Below are 19,363 nucleotides of genomic sequence, written 5' to 3' on the forward strand. Positions count from 1 at the left end.
GAGCATGAGGAGGGCAGGCCTTGGAGAACAATGAGACCTCAGGTGGTGACTCGTTCATTGTGCTGTTTATTCTTTATTGAGATAGGATCTTAGTCTGTAGCCCTGGCTGGCCTTGAACTCTTGATCCTCCTGCTCTGGCCTCTGAAGGGCTGGGAGCACAGGCATGTGCTACTGTGCCAACTTTGCGATGGTGTTTTCACTGGCTTTGTAGGGTGATCATACAGCATTGTTAGCACTCCCCAGTGCTATCTTACTTGTCCTGGGAGTACCAGCTAACCTTAGAAAGCTGAGACCCAGGAGGATGTAACTGGCTGCAAGCAGTGATACTTAGTAAGTGGTAAACAGGGTTTGAACTGATGATAAGTCTGACTCCTGTTTTAGAGCAAGCTGTTTTCAACCTTTGGGTTGTGACCCTGTTGGGGGTTGAATGACCCTTTCACAGGAGTCATCAGAAAACAGATATTTATTTGTAACATTGGAAAATTACAGTTATGGAATAGCAAAAAAATTGTTTTTATGGATGGGGTCATCACAGCATGAGGAACTATATTAGAGGGTTACAGCAGTAGGAACACTGAGCACACTGCTCTACAGGATGAATTTTGGACATCTGACTGAGAACTTATTCACCTGTAACAATAAGTGAGAAACTCTTGTGAGTCTCTGCTTGAGGTTCAGATGGAGTTTGCCTGGCTTAGTTAGTTAGCTGATATTGATATGCTAAAGTGAGATACCAGGAGCAGGCCCGAGAATTCATCTTCTGTGCCACTCCCTCAACCCCCAAAAAGAAGAAGAAAAGGTAGATTTGATGTTGTGATCATTGGTTTCTCTACTGAGAAGATTGTCTCCTAGAAGATCCCATTCACATGTTTGTAGCCTCACTCTTGTCATAAGCTTCTTCACGGTGGCTGGAGGAATGGAGGGCTGGGATGTCCTGAAGGAGCTAGAGGTAAACTGTGGCACATCAGGCAGTGGGCTGGTCCTCACTGCAAGACAGCAGCAGGTTGGTGTGGCAAAACTCAGGAGACAGAACCAGGCAGATCTCTGAGTTCAAGGTCAGCCTGAACTATAGAACAAGTTCCAGGACAGCCAAGGCTACAGAGAAACCCTGTCTGGGAAAGAAACTAGAAGAGGAGCCGGGCAGTGGAGGTGCATGCCTTTAATCCCAGCACTTGGAAGGCAAAGGCAGGCCGATTTCGGAGTTCCAGGCCCGCCTGGTCTTCAGAGCTACAAAGAGAAACCCTGTGGGGGGGTGGGAGGGGAGAAGAAGAAGAGGAAGAAGAAAAAGAAATCCACTATGAAACCCTGAGAAAACAGAGGGCTGTAGATACAACTTAGTTATATAGCATTCCACTAGCATACACGGGGCCCTGGGTTTGATTCCTGGTTCCCCCTGCAAACCCTCTCCACCCCACTGAAAAATGGTAGGAGAATCCTGATACATATTACTAAGTAAAGGAAATAAGTCTGAAGAGGCCACATAGTGTGTGGTTCCACCAGTGACACTCTGGAGACTGTCAGACGAGCAGCTGCTGCCAAGGATGAGTTGGGAAGGAGAGATGGGTAAGCCAAATGGGATTTAGGACAGTACAACTCTCTCTGATGGCAGCCCAAAGCTGCTCTGAAAACTACTCTTTGGGGTTGGGGATTTAACTCACTAGCAGAATATGAGCCTAGCCATTTGTTCATGAGACCTTGGGTTCAAATCCCAGTACCACAAGTTTTACAAAGAAATTAGTCTTCAAACAGAAACTTCAACTGATAGGCAGGACGCTCTCTGTTCTGCAGGTTGATGGCTATTGGTGTCTCATTTGGAGTAGTTGGTAGAGCCTCTAGAGGATCCAGTCTCTTGGCTGGATGTGGGTTTGTTTGTTTGTTTGTTTGTTTGTTTGTTGTTTTGAGACAGTTTCTCTGTGTAGCCCTGGCTCCCAAGTGCTGGGATTAAATGCATGCACCCATGGCCCAGCTGTAGTTTTCTTTTTATCTACAAAAACTTTGGTCGTTTTGAGATTAGTTCCTTTGGTTTTATTCCTGTGTTGTAATGTTTGTTAATCCTTCCTTCTAATCTTGTAAATAAATTAGGAAAATTCTGAGTGTTTGGAATTCCCTTTGGTTTGTTTTCAAGGGCTCTAAATATGATGACTGAGTCCTGGAGAGAGTCGGGTTATTCAGATTTAGCCGTCTATTGTTTTGTCATTCCAGTGCACCACAAGTACCGCCTGCATGTGTGTCTATGGTCTTCTCTCCTTTGCTCTCACCTCCCTGGAGCTGCACACACTGGGCAACCAGCAGGTCAGTACATGGCTGTCTTTACTCTGTCAGGCTGCCCTTCAGTTACAGTCCGGTCACCACATTGCCCCTTAGATTTGTTTCTTGCTACTTCTTATTTATTTATTTATTTATTTATTTATTTGCTTGTTTGTTTGTTTATAGTTTTTAAAGACAAGGTTTCTCTGTGTAGCCTAGGCTGTCATAGAACTCAATTTGTAGACCAGGTTAGCCTAGAACTCAAAGGTCTTCTTCCTGCCTCTGCCTCTGCCTCCTGGGTGCTGGGATTAAAGGTGTGTCTGGCTTTATAGTGTTCATTTGTAATGATTAGGATTTTATAAATTGGTGAAAATGAGATTGTTGTCAATTGAAAGACTCAGTTTTTCCTGCCCTGTCATTTGTAGCATAGAAAATGTTGAAAGCCTATGTAAAATATCAAGGCCTAGGTAAATGTTAATGCCTAGGTAACTGTTACCTGGTTAGCCTGCCATTTTGTGCTGTTAGTAATATTATAAGGAAACGTTCTCATGTGTTGTTTCTGCTCTTACTAGGAAACTTTCTCATGCCCAAGTTGATTGCATATTGTTATATTCTGTTCCTTGGACACCAATCACACAGTTAGAACTGCATAGTATTGTTACCCACAATTAACTTGGACCCAGAGCGGCCGCCTCCAGCAGCACTTGCTGCGCCTGTGTAAAAGCTTTTGTGGTATTTGCCTTTATAAGGTACCCCTGGGATGGACCCCAACATAAGAGAGACACCTGCATCTATTTAAGTATTTGAGTACGGGTTAAGTAAAGTTTAAGTTCCCAAGACCCCCCGGGAACTGACATCCTACTTAGCAGAAGAGACATGTACATGGGTAACTGACCTCCTGGTTGGCAAGTTAAGACACAAACGTTAGACACGGCAGCAGGTGAATACCCCAACCATTGGGAGCAGGATACGTGTACAACAAAGACTGTTCCTAAGAAAGTCCCTATTCCTAAATCCTGATTGGTGGAGTAACTTGGCACAGATGATTGTGGGTCTCACTTAGACTTAAAAAGCTTTGTAGAATCTTAACTCAATGTCATGGTTCAGTTCTTTTCTGAACCATGGACCTGATTGATCAGTACTGCTCAATAAGCTCTCCCTGTCTGAGATTGGTGTTATGAGGTTTGTCAGGCAATTTACATAAACAAAACTACCCACTACATATACTCCTGGACCCCAACAGATAACTTTTAAAAAATGGTAATGTTCTTGTGACTTCAGATTTTACCTAGTCTTTAAGATTGAACAGGAAGACCTGGCACATTGAGAGAAAATGTTGAGCTAGTTGTGACGCACACCTTTGATGCTAGAGCAGGAGCCGGGGGCAGGAGGATCTCTGTGAGTTGAAGGCAGCGTGGCTTATATAGTTATATAGTAAGTTCCAGGACAGCCAGGGCTTCATTCTGAGACCCTGCCTTTAAGTAAAGAAATACAGGAAGAAAATACCCTAGGGCTGGAGAGATGGCTCGCAGTTCAGAGCGCTGGCCACTCTGCCAGGACCAAGCAGTTCACAACTGCCTATGTCTCTGTTTTCTCCCTTCCCTTCCCTTCCCTTCCCTTCCCTTCCCTTCCCTTCCCTTCCCTTCCCTTCCCTTCCCTTCCCTTCCCTTCCTCCTCTTCCTCCTCCTCTTCCTCCTCCTCTTCTTCCTCTCTCTCTCTCTCTCTCTCTCTCTCTCTCTCTCTCTTTCTAAGATTTATTTATTTATTTATTTTATGTATGTGAGTACACTGTAGTTGTCCTCACACACACCAGAAGGGGTCATTGGATCCCATTACAGATGATTGTGAGTCACCATGTGGGTGCTGGGAATTGAACTCAGGACCTCTGGAGGAGCAGTCAGTGCTTTTAACCACTGAGCAAATTCTCCAGGCCCCCCCCCCCCCATATCCCTATTTCCATGGGATCTGATGCCCTCTTTTGACCTCCATGAGCTTATGCATACTTGTGATATATTCTACCCTCCCCTCTCTCTCATTCACTCAGTATTCCTTAAATGACTGTCGAGTGTGTTAAGCTAAGTGCTGAGAACACAGTAAGTTAGATATTATTTCTGACTTAAGAGCTTGGTCCACCTAAGCATAACAACATGGTCTTTTGTGTGTGTGAGACAGGCTGTGTCAAAGCCCAGTATTACCTGCTTTTATCATTTCCATTCTACAGATACGCATTTACACATCAAGAAGTTGAATTTGGTGGCCCTGCATTGTGGTGCACGTCTTTAATCCCAACATTCAGGGAGCAGAGGCAGGCGAATCTCTAAGTTCCAGGCCAGCCTGATCTACGTAATGTGTTTCAGGCCAGCCAGGGCTACACAGAGAAACCCTGTTTCAGGAAAAAAATAAGAAAGGAAGGTGAATTTGTGAATCTGTCTGCAGATAAGACGTGCATGCCTTAGCTTCTCAAGTAGTGCTATAACCATAGGCTTGCAGCAATCTGCCAGAACTGCAAACTGCAGTGTTGTGCCCTGACTGTAAGCTGGAGCTCTTGCCATGCTGTGTGACATGCTCGTTGGTCCTCGTGGTCATGGAATACCATACAAAAGGTAGAGTGGTTCGAGCCAGCAAGCCAAACCATTTCCTTCTCTTCACAGGATGTAATTGACACAGCATGTGAAGTCCTGGCAGACCCTTCTCTTCCAGAGTTGTTCTGGGGAACAGTAAGTATGTCAGAGGGACTTGTGCTGTAGCACCTCTAGAGCAGCGGTTCTCGGCCGTCCGAGGCTGCGGCCCTTTGGTACAGTGCCTCCTGATGTGGCATGTGGTGACCCATGGGAAATTATGCTGTTATTACTTCACAGCTCTAATTTGGCTGCTGGTAGGAATCATAATGTGAATTCTGTATTTTCTAATGGTCTTTGGTGAGTCCTGTGAAAGGGTTGTTCTACCTCCAGGGTCACAACCCTAAGTGGAGAACCACCTGCTCTAGAGCAAAGAGAATGATGAAACATTTCTGAGAGATTACAGGGCCCAGCTGGAACAGTATGCTTGTGTAGCTTCCAGCTCCCTCCCTCCAGAGATGCTGCAGAGGCCTTGCAGACACAGAGAGAAGCTGGAACAAGATATTTTAGATTGGGCATCTACTGCTTGTGTGTGCTGGCTAAATGCGCGTGGGTGGGGGTGGGCAGCCCCGGCATGGGTGAGAGAGGAGAAGCTGCTTCTTTCTCCTCCTGTTGGTTCTTCCTGAGGCAGCCCCTGGGGGTGGGGGGAGATGGAAGGTGGGAGAGTGTAGGTAGGGGGTAAGACTTAGGTCTTACAAGCCTTGAGCCTTACAAGACTTTTAGTGTTGCTGTAATAAAAGTTTTACTTATCTATGCTAGAAAAGTTCACTTTCTATGCTACTGTAGCTGACCTGCCATCCACGATCCTGTGGCCAGAAACTGCTGTTTCTGGCACTTGCATCTCAGCCCTAAAACCAGCAAGGGGTTAAGTAAATAGCCTTATGCTATTGTAAAAACTTCTGAGGGTAAGAGACTGCAGGCTAGGGTGATTAACACCTGCAGCCTAACAGCAGAGGATTAGGCAATGTGGCCTTTGTTCTAACTCAGCAGGAACTGCTGGGCTCTAACTACTAGTCTAACTTTCTAGTCTGAGGTCACAGGAAGAAAAGACACTATAAAAAGTTGCTATAGATTTAAGTGTAAAAAGTATCCTATGCAGCTATCTGAGGGGAAAGGTGGAAAGGTCCTGAGTGGTGCAAAGGAAAAGATTCTAACAAAGTAAAAATTCTATGAGAGAAAAATTCTAGGCAGGGAAAAAGAAAAGGAAAGGACAAACGAACGGCCTCTAACTAACGTCGCCTGTGTCTGACTTTAGTATACATCATTCAGAGTACATGGTCACATGTTACAAAGTTCATCACAAGCTCACACCAAAATTCAAATCATAAATTGAAATAGAAGTTTACAACACAGAATGTTTATATGCATATCCATTAGGAGTAATTATCTAGCTAGACATCCATCACCTGTCTAGCTCCACAGGTTTGCTGAAAGTTTGAAACTATAACTTAAGAAATTCGTGAAGTTTTGTATAGATAAACCCAGGCAATATTTTCTCTTCTGTCCTGGTACCTATAATAAATTGTGAATTCCCTTTTAGTGACCTTGGTTAATTGTTTTACAACTTCTTGGAAGTTTCTGAGTAGGAGAAAGTCTAGTTACTATCTCTCTCGGGGCAATTAACTGATAACACTCGGGAGACTGGCAGAATTCTCATTGCAGTTTTGACTATGTGTGAGTGACCTAATAGCAGTCCCGTTATAAAAGAGCTTAGTAATCATTGATATAATTTTAGGAATTCTTATAGGATCATCATTAAGACTTAAGAAGTCATCTATTTGTCTATATAGTATCACTACAAGACAGTACATCTTCGTGGATCTGCAGAGATCTGCTACAAAAGGGTGTGCTATTGCTTAGTGATTGTTATATATGTTTAATAATAATAATGGGAAAAGCTTATTAATAGCAGGAATCTTTCCAAAAATTACATCTCCACAGCCTTGCTAATGGGGCACACTCATCACAGATTATATAATAATCTGAGGCAAGCATTTCAGGATGATCATCTAATAATCATTAGCTTGTCCCGTTATGGCTCCTGACAGCTAAGCGTTGGTATGATTTGGGGGCAGTTCTCACTTTAATAGAAACATTTAATGGAAGGAATTATATTGTTTGTCTGTACAAAGGGTGGCCAGGAAGAGGGCATTGGATAGACAGGCAGTATATCATTTTTCAGTGAAATATGAACATCTTAAATTATTAAGGAGCTGTTATTTATGTCTATGTGAACAAAAACTGTATGTCTAGGTTTTCTTTTAAATGTATGAACTTTTATAAAGTATATTTCTTTTAATGGCCAGTGGTGGTGCATACCTTTAATCCCAGCACTTTGGATGCAGAGGCAAACAGAGATCTGTCTCAAAAAAAAAAATACTTATCTTTGTTTTTATCTTTTGTGTAAGGATATTATATCTGTGCACATGTGCATGCAGTGCCCATAGAGGCCAGAAGAGGATGTTGGATCCTGGATTTGGGAGTTACAGATGGTTGTAGGCTGCTGGGTAGGAGCTGGGTCCTCTAGAGAGCAGTCTTCCTGCTGAGCCATCTCTGCAGCCTGTTTCTAGGTTTTCTGAGGATTTCTGAGCACTTGCAAAGAGGGCTAACTTCTTCCTTTCTACTTTAGGAGCCAACCTCTGGTCTTGGGATCATTCTGGACAGTGTGTGTGGGATGTTTCCCCATCTCCTTTCCCCGCTTCTGCAACTGCTCCGAGCCCTTGTGTCAGGGAAGTCCACTGCCAAAAAGGTGAGTGGTTTGGTTGGATTCCTGAAAAGTAGGAGGGGCTGGCTGAGGTGTCACTGGCACTCCTGTGTGCATCTGCGTTGCCAGTGCGCTGCCAGGATGGAGTTATCTGGAGGTGAATGAAAGATGCCGTTTAGATGGTGTCCCCTTGGTTCTGTATAAGCACATTAAAATTGGTCCTCTAAGTACCTGTTGTAGGTGCTGTGAGACTAAGCGTGAAGTTGCCTGGTGCCTGCTTAGCAGGGAACAGCAGACTTAAGAATCGAGTGACACTCCTGAGGGTGTGCTATGTGGTTAGTGCCTCCGTAGGTTCTGCAAGGCCCTGGGTTTGATCCCTAGCGTTGGAGGGGGTAGGAGGTGAGAGAAAGGAGAAGTAAGCAGAGAGCCAGCTCTGTAGAGTGAGAGGATCATGGGTTAGGTGCAGAATCCTGAGGCCTAACTGGGAAGAGCAGGGGGCCAGTTTTAAGAAGAGCCTGTGGGAGGAGGTTAGTGGATGGGCATAGACAGCTGGCTTAAAGAGCAAATGGAGAACCTTTTGTATGGCCCATGACTTAAGGAACGGATGGTTTCTCGCTGGGTGTTGACAGGTGTACAGTTTCCTGGACAAAATGTCTTTCTACAATGAACTTCATAAGCACAAGCCCCATGATGTGCTCTCTCATGAAGATGGAACTCTGTGGCGGAGGCAGACACCCAAACTCCTGTACCCTCTAGGTAAGACAGAGATACTCCACAGTGGCCCTGTTTCAAGGGAACCAGCTGGCCCTGATGCTGGCTGGATCTTTTCATAGGAAGCGCCCGTGAGGCCCTTCCTCCTCTTCTCACTGCTCCGCGACTCACTGAGTGCTCAGCATCAGGCTAGGATGATGTGTGCGGAGAGGTGAGTGCTCCCCGACTCACTGAGTGCTCAGCATCAGGCTAGGACAGTGTGTGCGGAGAGGTGAGTGCTCCGCGACTCACTGAGTGCTCAGCATCAGGCTAGGACGATGTGTGCGGAGAGGTGAGTGCTCCGCGACTCACTGAGTGCTCAGCATCAGACTAGGACGATGTGTGCGGAGAGGTGAGTGCTCCGCGACTCACTGAGTGCTCAGCATCAGACTAGGACGTTGTGTGCGGAGAGGTGAGTGCTCCGCGACTCACTGAGTGCTCAGCATCAGACTAGGACGTTGTGTGCAGAGAGGTGAGTGCTCCGCAACTCACTGAGTGCTCAGCATCAGGCTAGGACGATGTGTGCAGAGAGGTGAGTGCTCCGCGACTCACTGAGTGCTCAGCATCAGGCTAGGACAGTGTGTGCGGAGAGGTGAGTGCTCCGCGACTCACTGAGTGCTCCGCGACTCACTGAGTGCTCAGCATCAGACTAGGACGTTGTGTGCGGAGAGGTGAGTGCTCCGCGACTCACTGAGTGCTCAGCATCAGACTAGGACGTTGTGTGCGGAGAGGTGAGTGCTCCGCGACTCACTGAGTGCTCAGCATCAGACTAGGACGATGTGTGCGGAGAGGTGAGTACTCCCCGACTCAGGAGAGCTGCACTTGCTCACTGTCTTCCTTTCACTTCTCTACTTTTTTCTTCTTGTTTGTTTGTTTGCTTATTTGTTTTGAGAGCATCTTATTTTGCTATTAGCCCACGCTGGCTCAGAATCCATGATTCTCCTACTTCATACCGAGCTTCTGCCTTTCTTTATGTTTTGTTTTGTTTGTTTGGTTGGTTGGTTGGTTGGTTGGTTGTTTTTTCGAGACAGGGTTTCTCTGTGTAGCCCTGGCTGTCCTGGAACTCACTCTGTACACCAGGCTGGCCTTGAACTCAGAAATCCACCTGCCTCTGCCTCCCAAGTGCTGGGATTAAAGGCGTGTGCCACCACTGCCCGGCTTGCCTTTCTTTTTTTAATGGATGATTTTACTAGTTTACTGTGTTTCTTACTGTTGTGCTGTAACAAGGTAACCAGGACAGAGGTCTGTGCATCACACAGTGAGTGAAGTATGGGATGTCTGTCCCTCCACATATAATGTTCAGAGTACATCGGGACTTTTCATTTGCTAATTGTCCTCATGTTTCTGTTGCTGTGCCGAACACCACAACCAAAGCAATGTTGGAAGGAAAGGGCTGCTTTCCTCTTACACTTCATCATCAAAGGAAGTCAGAGCAAGAGCCTTGGAGGAACACTGCTTACTGATTGGCTCCTCGTGGCTTGCTCAGCCTGCATTCTCATACTTGCCCAGGGGTGAGACCATCCATAGTGAGCTGGGACTTCCACGTCAATAATTAGTCCAGAAAATGCCACAGGCCAGTCTGGAGGGGATGTTTTCTCAGTTGAGATTCATGCTACATGAGTCTAGCTTGTATCAGGTTAACATAGTAGCCAGCACACTGATCCAAAATGTTATCTGAGCATTTTCTCTTTCTCCAGGACACCTCTTGGTTTCTGAAGAAAAGCCCTGCTGAGGGCATGGGGACAGTTCATGATTCTGGAGTTGTGTGTGTGTGTGTGTGTGTGTGTGTGTGTGTATGTGTGTGTGTATGTGTGTGTGTCAGCATCAGCCAAAGGCTGGCTTTGTGTTTATTCTGGCTTGATGACTTTTTACCCCCTAAACACTGGAGGTTTTGGTGGTTTGCTTTTTAAACGTTTTTTCCCATAGAGTCTAAGCAGTATGAGGTAGAATCCAGTTCCTGCATTGTGTGGTTCTTTAGTGCATTCTACAGTTTAAGCCTTCTAGACCTACAAACCAATAAGTCCCAGCCAATTTTGACTAATTTAGTAATACAAAATATTAGCACTCAGAAAAAAACAAAACCTATCTTTTTGTTACACATATAATTCAAATATCAAACTAAGGGAAAAACAGTTCTGCTTTTCTATATGTACATGTTGTTACTATTGTGTTTAGTTTTAGTATTTCAAGTTTGATTTAAAAATCTTTTTTGGGTGGATTTGTTGTTTGTGTGTTTTTTGAGACAGTGTCTGTCTACATAGCCCTAGCTATTCTGCAACTTACTCTGTAGACCAGGCTGGCCTCAAACTCAGAGATTCTACGGCCCCTCCCTCCTGAGTGCTAGAAGTTAAAGGCGTGCACAATGGTGCCCTGCTCAGTGACAGTCTCTCTACAAGTCCTTGTAGAGATCACAGATGGCGTAATGCACAGTTTTCTTCTGATACTCTCAGATGTCCTTTCTAACAAGCACACTGGACGCTCCACCATTGGAGAGACTTTGGGGATTGCTTACTTAGTAATGTCAGAGTAAGAGTTAGTGAAAATCCAGTGGTCCTTCCATTGGCCTCCTGCACAAGTGATCGTGTGCCCATGAGCTGATGTAATGTGGGTGTGGAGGATCAGCACTGGCTCCACTCTACCAAGAATACCACACCAAAACTCTCCAAAGGAGATGGGTCTCATTTGTCACCATTACACAGAATTTGGTGTCAAAAAGTCAGACTTACAAGGTAGTAGACTCAAAGATGTAGAAAATAGGTGGTCTTTCTATGACCTGTTTTGTGTGAATGGCTGTTAAGATTTCAAATTGGGCTGACTGTGGTAGAGACAAAGACAAGCACATTGCTGTGAGGACGAGACCAACCTGGTCTACACAGCAAGGTCTAGGATATTTAGCCAAGGTTAAATATTGAGACCCTGTCTCAAAAAGGAGACTACATTAGCAAACTGCATGAAACGATCACCATCATAGAGTCTCGATCTGCACTGCAGTGGGAATTCTGTGAGACATTGTTGACTCGGCACATTGCTTGCTCTGCTTTGATCCAGGGCCGTCTTGTTTGCTAAGTTCTCTCGCTCAGTCTCAGTGGACTAATAACCCTTTTGTATATAGAGCACACGGCCCAGTGTGCAGCTGTGCACCGCTAACAGCTTGTGCAGCAGTGCACACGGCTAAGGTTTAGAGAGACTCAAACATTACTTTGCCAATTCAGTTCTTGCTTTTAGAATATTTCGTGAAGCTTAGTCAAAATGGTGGTCTTGAGGGTCGGCCTTAAAAGATTTAAAGATCAACATGCTCTGAAAACCTTCCTGGCACGGGAGAGATGACTGCTTGGCTAACCATGTGCTGCTCTTGGAGAGCACACCTCAGTACCAGATAGAGGGTGGTAACCCGTTGTCCTGGCTGTGTGCCCTTTGCGCTGTCAGCTACAAGAACCAGCATCTGTCTCGCTCATCCTTTTCATCCTTTTCATCCTTTTCATCCTTTCCTGTTGTTCTGCATCTGCGCTGGGCCACCATACATAAATACTACACTGAATTGTGAACTCAGGAGCTAATGTTTCATTTTCAGTAAACACAATCCTCAACAAGAGATAGTTAGGTGAAAAGCATGTATATAAAATAAAAGTTTTGGATAGATGTTTGAGAGATAAGTGAACATGTGCTATATGTATAAGAGAAAGTTGTATCTTAGACCATTTATTATTATTAATAATACCATATATTATTAATACATGGTAGCACATGTATTAGTTTGTAGTCTGATATAGACTATGTCAGGTATAAACCCTGAAGCCGGCTTCTTAAGAGAAATAAACCAGCCACAAAAACACAATTTTTCTGTTGTTGTTGTTTTGAGACTAGTCTTGGGCTGGAGAGATGGCTCAGTGGTTAAGAGCACTCACTGACTCACACTGACTGCTCTTCCAGAGGTCCTGAGTTCTATTCCCAGCAACCACATGATAGCTCACAACCATCTGAAGTGGGATCAGATGGCATCTTCTGGTGTGTTTGGCAACAGACAGTATACCCACATACATGAAATAAATTAAAAAAAAAAAAAAAAAAAAAAGAGCGGGAGGCAGAGGCAGGTAGATTTCTGAGTTCGAGGCCAGCCTGGTCTACAGAGTGAGTTCCCGTACAGCCAGGGCTACACAGAGAAACCCTGTCTCGAACCCCACCCCACCCCACCACCACCCCCAAAAAAGAAGGAGAAGGAGGAAGAGGAGGAGGAGGAGGAGGAATAGAGAAAAATTTGGGGTGGGGGTGGGGGCAAGATTTCAGTTCCCAGAGTGGGTTTAAACTCTTTGTGCTCTCTGCTTAAACCTAGAAAAGTCTCAAAAGATTGCAGGTGTGGACCAGCACTCCTGCTTTTAGCATTTTTAATGTAAAAGTTGTAGGAGTGGTGTCTGCTGAGGAGGTCCTGTGTTGTCTGCCAGAAGAAACTCCTTCTGAATTTGTACCGGGATTACAGGCATTTCTCTTTCATAGGGGGTCAGACCAACCTTCGAATTCCTCAGGGCACTGTGGGCCAAGTCATGCTGGATGATAGGGCTTACCTGGTCCGCTGGGAATACTCATACAGCAGCTGGACCCTCTTCACATGTGAGATCGAGATGCTGCTCCACGTGGTCTCCACGGCAGGTAAGCCAAGCTCTTGGAGCGCAAGCAATAGGAAGACTGGGTGTGCTTGCAGGATTGGGAGCATAGACCCAACTTGAAGGTAAAATTGGAGGCCATCCAGCTTGGGGTCTGAACGCGCACACAGTGATCTTTTTATAGAGTGGTGTGCTGAGAAGTCACAGGCTTCTTCCCCACAGATGTGATCCAGCACTGCCAGCGGGTCAAGCCCATCATTGATTTGGTTCACAAGGTCATCAGCACAGACTTGTCCATAGCAGACTGCCTGCTGCCCATCACATCCCGCATCTACATGCTGCTGCAGCGGTGAGTCTCTGTGGCTGGGAGCTGGCAGCAGTGACTGCTCCTTTCCAGGAGCCTGGTTCTCCAGCCAAGGGCTTTCCCATTCTTCAGAGTAGTTTGGTGAGCACTAGAACCTCACAGCACTTTGTTCTCTAACCAGGCTCACGACGGTGATTTCCCCTCCGGTAAACGTCATTGCTTCTTGTGTCAACTGCCTAACTGTCTTGGCTGCTGGAAATCCAGCAAAGGTGAGATGGCGTCTTTGTAGCACTAAGGAGCATCTCATTTGGTGGGATGATCGTCACCTGGAAGGATGTGGACCCTGAATTCTTTTGTTTTTCTTCTCAGGTCTGGACTGATCTTCGTCACACAGGTTTTTTGCCGTTTGTGGCCCACCCTGTCTCCAACATGACTCAGATGATTAGGTGAGCCAGGTCCTGAGTGGGTAGACCTTACTCCTTGCTATGAACCATTCCCGGTCATTTCCAGTCTGCCTTTATTCATTTTAAAGAACCTTCAGTCTGTGAAAACTTGAGGGTGAGGGAAGATATGATGAAGAAGGGGCACAGAACTGCTCTCCTCAGGGCACATTGGTGCTTCACAGGGGTTTATTTTGTTTGGAGATAGCACTTCATTTTGTAGCCCTGGCTGGCCTGGAACTTGTTATGTAGACCAGGCTAGCCTTAAATTCATAGAGATCTGCCTGCCTCTGCCTTTTGAGTACTGGATGGTTCACAGTTTTTAAACGTTTGAGAGATAGAATGGGACTTTTCTTATGCAGCTGCAACTACAGTAGCTGTGTGGGCATTTATGTTCCAGCTGAGAGAGTCCAGGAGTGTTTGGATCCAGAGACTTGGTGTCCTATTCTCAAGCACAGTCAGTGTGCTTCTCCTCCAGTCTGAGAGTATATGAGCTAGGCCAGTTACTGAAACACAGGCTCCATCTTCCTACCTGAGCATGCTCACCTCACTCTCTTCCATGACGGGTGTTTCCCTGATGGCTCATTTGATTTTCACTCTAAACTTCTTTGAGTTAGACATCAATAAAGCATAATCTTACATTTTCTTCCCTGGCTATAAAATTGCCTGCATTTGATTCTTCCCTTTGAAGAGCTTTTGGTGATTTCTGGAGTTATCTAGACAATATCGAGAGTGTATAGTCAGTTTCTTCAAACCTTGAACGTTGCTCATGGTTTTCTCCCTCTGCCTCTGTCTGTCCCTAGTGCGGAGGGAATGAATGCTGGAGGGTATGGCAACCTCCTGATGAACAGTGAGCAGCCCCAGGGCGAGTATGGCGTCACCATTGCCTTTCTGCGCCTGGTCACCACTCTTGTCAAGGTACCATCTGATGAGATAATTCTGGAGCAACTCCCCTATTACCTGCTACTATCGTCACCTTATGCGGGATATCTTATGCAGGACATCTGTTATGACGTCATGGCACATCAGCTTCTGTGTGTTGACAGTCTGCCCGGTGTGTTCCTTGGTGCTTGCTTAATTGTGGGACTTTGTTTAGTAGTAAGAAGGCTTGCAGTGAGATTTGAGAGCTCTGTGGCTCTGCAGTGTGTGTTAAGCTAGGAAACTCTCATCCACGTGCACTTTATGTCTTGTCCTATCGTATGCTTGTGTGCACACTTATAGGTCAGGCTTTGTGGTGGTCGTCCAGGCAATATATGTGCACTGTATATCTTGACCCAGTATGTGCCTGCATGTACTCTCCATGGTCTGATTTTATGGTCTAGTATTTACCTCATAGGAAGTACTTTGATCCCGCCTGCTCAGTTTTCTCATCTCTTTCTTAAGCAGATTGTAGCTGTGAGCTGATAATGGATCAGGACTCTGAGAAACTAATGTATGGTTAAGAACGAGAGTTTTCGGATTGGAGAGGTTATGGTGACACTTGAGATTCGTTACTCACTACTTGGATTTCTCTGACCTTGGGCAGGTCTGAATTTCTGAGAGCTCCCTTATGGTCCCTCCCTGAGGGAGTTTAGAGGTTCACACATGGAAAGAGTTCCTCAGCCCAACACAAAAAGAGCAGGCTTCAAGTCTCCTTGGGCTGTTGAGTAAGGTCAGGCCTGGAGGCTGGAGCTCAGTGGTAGTACTTTCTTATAAGACCGGGTTTAATATAACAATTACTGCATACACACAAAACACTCAGTGCCTTGCACATATCCTTCCTGTAGAAATAAGTGAGGGCTTAGAGAGAAGTTATTGTGCATAAAGTCAAAGTGAGAGTCCAGTTTTATTTATTTTTATTTTTTATTTTTGAAAAATTTATTTAATGTATGTGATGAGCATCCTGTCACTGATACCAGAAGAGGGCATCAGATTTAATTACAGATGGTTGTAAGCCACCATGTGGTTGCTGGGAATTGAACTCAGGACCTCTGGAAGAGCAGTCAGTGTGCTCTTAACTGCTGAGCCATCTCTGCAGCCCTAGAGTCCAGTTTTAAGATACAGAAATTGCACCGGGCGGTGGTGGCGCACACCTTTAATCCCAGCACTTGGGAGGCAGAGGCAGGCGGATTTCTGAGTTCGAGGCCAGCCTGGTGTATGGAGTTGAGTTCCAGGACAGCCAGGGCTACACAGAGAAACACTGTCTCGAAAAAAACAAACAAAAAAACCAAAGATACAGAAATTGGAATTAATCAGCACTATTAAAAGAGAGTTTGGGGTATCAGTGCTCTACTTCTGTGCTTCATGATAGTGGAACTTCAGGGATGGGTGACAGTCATTGGTGGTGAGTGGCTTTCTTTGTTATTGACAGTCCTGTATCTGGTGATTAGGGAACCTCTGTCCTGTGAGATTACCTTTCCTCCTGCTCCTCCATGTCAGCACCTTTGGTGACATTGTCACCTCGATCTTGGTTGTTTTCTCTGTTCACCTAGTGGTTCAGTTGAATTAGGAATTACTGATGTCCGCTTCCATTCTTGGTCAAGGTGTTTCTGGTTCTCCTTTGGACCTGTCTACGCTTTTGAGGTTAAATCTTGAGTAATAAAGGATGCTCCTTACATGGCCAAGGCCCTCACAGAATGCTTTCCTATAGGGGCAGCTTGGTAGTACCCAGAGCCAAGGCTTGGTGCCTTGTGTGATGTTTGTGTTGAAGGAGATGCTTCCCAGCTACCACAAATGGCGCTACAACTCTCATGGCGTGAGGGAGCTGATAGGTAAGGACAGTGTGGGCTGAACACCCTAGAATTTCTGCTCCCTGGACATCTTTCCCTCCCATCTTTGAGGCAGGTCATTAACACAAGGCTGCATCATCCATTGCATGTCTTTTTTGGAGTCTAGGTTGCCTAATTCTGGAGCTGATTCATGCAATACTGAACCTGTGCCAAGAGACAGAGCTGCATAGCAGGTAATGGGATTGTGAGGCTCAGCAGGAAAACACTGTATTGGCTGTTTCTAGTCCCCTTGTTTCTTCCAAACATGTCACCTTAGTTGAATCCTGTCTTACCTTGAATTTCTACTGCTATAAGACACCATGTCCGAAGCAATTGGTGAGGAAAAGGTCCTCATTACAGTCTGTCACTGAGGAGAGTTGGGTAGGCAGGAGTTGGAGGCAGGAGCTGAAGAAACACTGCTTACTGGCTTGCTCAGCTTTCTTTCGTATGTACTCCAGTACCACCTGCTCAGGGATGGCACCACCCACAACAGGCGGGGCCTCCTACATTAATCACTAAGTAAGAAATAACCCATGGGCCAATCCGGTTGGCCATTTTCTCAGTTGAAGTTCCCTCTTCTCAAAAGACTAGCCTTTGTCAAGTTGACAAAGATTAATAACCAGTGCAAACCCAAAACTCATTCATCTCTACTTACAGTTTATTGGCCACTGGCTCAGTTGTCATTCTTCCCTATGGACAGAAAGGGACAGAGGAAGGTGCATGTATACACACAGAATCAGGTGTTACGATAATTATAGAAATGCTGCCCATCTATCAGAAAGTCTGCTGTGATGCAGTGCGCCGCCTCAGAGGTGCCTGTTAACACACTTGATTTTATGTCCTCTCTTGGTTTTGTATTTCTGTAGATTACATGAATGGGTTAATCCTGAATTATTTAAATAATTTTTTCAACCATTAATTGATGGGATTTAAATTACTTTTCAGGAAGGTCGTTTAGGACCAAGTCTGAGAAAAGTGTTTAGAATATCTTCCTTTCACAGACAGTTGGCAGGGTGCATGGGGCAGCCCTGCTTCATTCTGGTTAGGAGCTCCTAGTGACTGAGAACCCTCTGTGTTTTCCAGCCATACTCCCAGCCTGCCTTCCCTCTGCATCTGCAGCCTGGCTTATACAGAAGCTGGACAGACCGTCATCAGCATCATGGGAATTGGTGTGGACACCATAGACATGGTGATGGCTGCTCAACCCCGCAGGTAGGGCCTCCTCTGTGCCCGCCCTGTTGACCTTCAGGCTCCAACTTAGCTTAACTTGGAGTTGCTTTGTTTGTTTTTCCATCTTTTTAAAATTAAAATACACTGACATCGTTTTCCTTGTTCCCTTTCCTCCCTCTAACTCCTTCCACACCCTCCCCTCGTATTCCTTCAGATTGATATGTTCTTACACACACACACACACGCCCGTTGTGTGTACATAAATATATAAATACAACCAGCTCTGTACATTTGGTGTTACTTACATGTACATGACTTTAGGACTGAGCCATTGGCCTTAGATTATAACCTGGGAACAGCAAGTTCTCCTGCTCTCTGCACTCCTTACTCACCTGCTGTTCTTTGTTTAAGCATGGAACCTCGTGAGCTTTCCTCTTCCTGTCTTCAGCGTGTCTGTTGGTATTGTATCCCTTCAGGTCTTGTTCAGGCAGCCATGTTGACAGGGTATCATGGGTGAAGCTTCATTTGAAAACAAAAAAACCCAAAAAACAGTCTCATAACATCTTTTCTGGTCCTTGCAGTTGCTTTTTAAAAATAACTTTGTAGCCAGATGGCAGTGACAGGCCTTTAATCCCAGCACTTGGGAGGCAGAGGCAGAGGCAGGCGGATTTCTGAGTTTGAGGCCAGCCAGGGCTACAGAGTGAGTTCCAGGACAGCCAGAGCTACACAGAAAAACTCTGTCTCCAAACACAAAAACAACAACAACAACAACAAAAAAAAATCCGTGTATTTCCTAGCTAGTGGCTGCTGCATAGCCTCTTCCCTTTTCTAGTCTGAATGGGGCCCCAACTGCAGTGTGACTCATGAGAGCACACCCTGATGAGACCTTCTTACTGGAACTAACTGTGATCTCCATTTGGCACCTAGTGATGGGCCAGAAGGCCAGGGCCAGGGCCAACTGCTGATCAAGACAGTGAAGCTGGCGTTCTCTGTCACCAACAATGTTATTCGGCTGAAACCTCCTTCTAATGTGGTGTCCCCCCTGGAACAGGCTCTCACACAGCATGGTATGTGTTTCTCTTCCTCAGCTACATTTCTGCCTATAAAGACATATTTAGTGCCCTTTGCTTGGACATCAGAAATTATTCTCAGCTCATTTCTTTAGACTTGGTAACAAGGGGAGTACATCATCCTTTATTCTGGACTCCTACTGATGACAGTAATACTTAAGGATGGAGACTGGGGTCATATTTCCTTGGTTCAAATTTAGGTTTTGCTCAGCTGTGTGAGAACCTCAGACATATTTAAGCTCTGTCTCATCTCATCCAAGTATAGAAGTAAATTGCTGTAATCCCAGCATCCATGGGAGACTGAGGCAGGAGGATAAGCTCAGCTAGGGCTGCCTAACAAGTAAGACGATAGGCCATCTAACTGACTACAGGGTGAGAAGGTGTCTTACTGTAGGATGAGGAGGGTGGCTCTCACTGTCCCTCACAATGATGATGGAAGTGCAGAGAGCACACATAGTGATTGACTATGCACACAGGAGATAGGGCCTGCCTCATGCCCACAGTCCCCCTCTGCTCTCCAGAAGCAGAAGGGCCTAGGGCCACCTGCTGATGGTCAGGACAGTGAAGCTGGCATTCTCTGTCACCAGTCCCTGACGGTCTGCTCTGTATAGCAAGATCTTTCAAAAGACAAACAATCCTGAAAAAACAGGCACAGAAGTCCTTCAAGACACATTGGCTCATATCACAGTGTGTCTTTAAGTCAGTTAATCTGTAG

At 45.5% G+C, this 19,363-nt stretch overlaps 1 protein-coding gene across 1 annotated transcript in view; it reads left to right on the forward strand.

Annotated features, from left to right (window-relative positions):
* The window catches only part of Nup188 (nucleoporin 188), a 58,966-nt gene that overhangs the window by 26,003 nt on the left and 13,600 nt on the right, over positions 1-19,363 (forward strand). Inside the window, exons 12-24 of the mRNA XM_034493774.2 lie at positions 2,203-2,292; positions 4,899-4,964; positions 7,495-7,614; positions 8,199-8,325; positions 12,811-12,963; positions 13,140-13,266; positions 13,403-13,490; positions 13,591-13,667; positions 14,465-14,579; positions 16,291-16,411; positions 16,536-16,602; positions 17,492-17,620; positions 18,506-18,645. Of these exons, the coding sequence (XP_034349665.1) occupies positions 2,203-2,292; positions 4,899-4,964; positions 7,495-7,614; positions 8,199-8,325; positions 12,811-12,963; positions 13,140-13,266; positions 13,403-13,490; positions 13,591-13,667; positions 14,465-14,579; positions 16,291-16,411; positions 16,536-16,602; positions 17,492-17,620; positions 18,506-18,645 (1,420 nt within the window). The remainder of the gene's footprint in view (positions 1-2,202; positions 2,293-4,898; positions 4,965-7,494; positions 7,615-8,198; positions 8,326-12,810; positions 12,964-13,139; positions 13,267-13,402; positions 13,491-13,590; positions 13,668-14,464; positions 14,580-16,290; positions 16,412-16,535; positions 16,603-17,491; positions 17,621-18,505; positions 18,646-19,363) is intronic.

Source organism: Arvicanthis niloticus, chromosome 2 (genome assembly GCF_011762505.2).
Source record: "Arvicanthis niloticus isolate mArvNil1 chromosome 2, mArvNil1.pat.X, whole genome shotgun sequence".
Lineage (NCBI taxonomy): Eukaryota > Metazoa > Chordata > Mammalia > Rodentia > Muridae > Arvicanthis > Arvicanthis niloticus.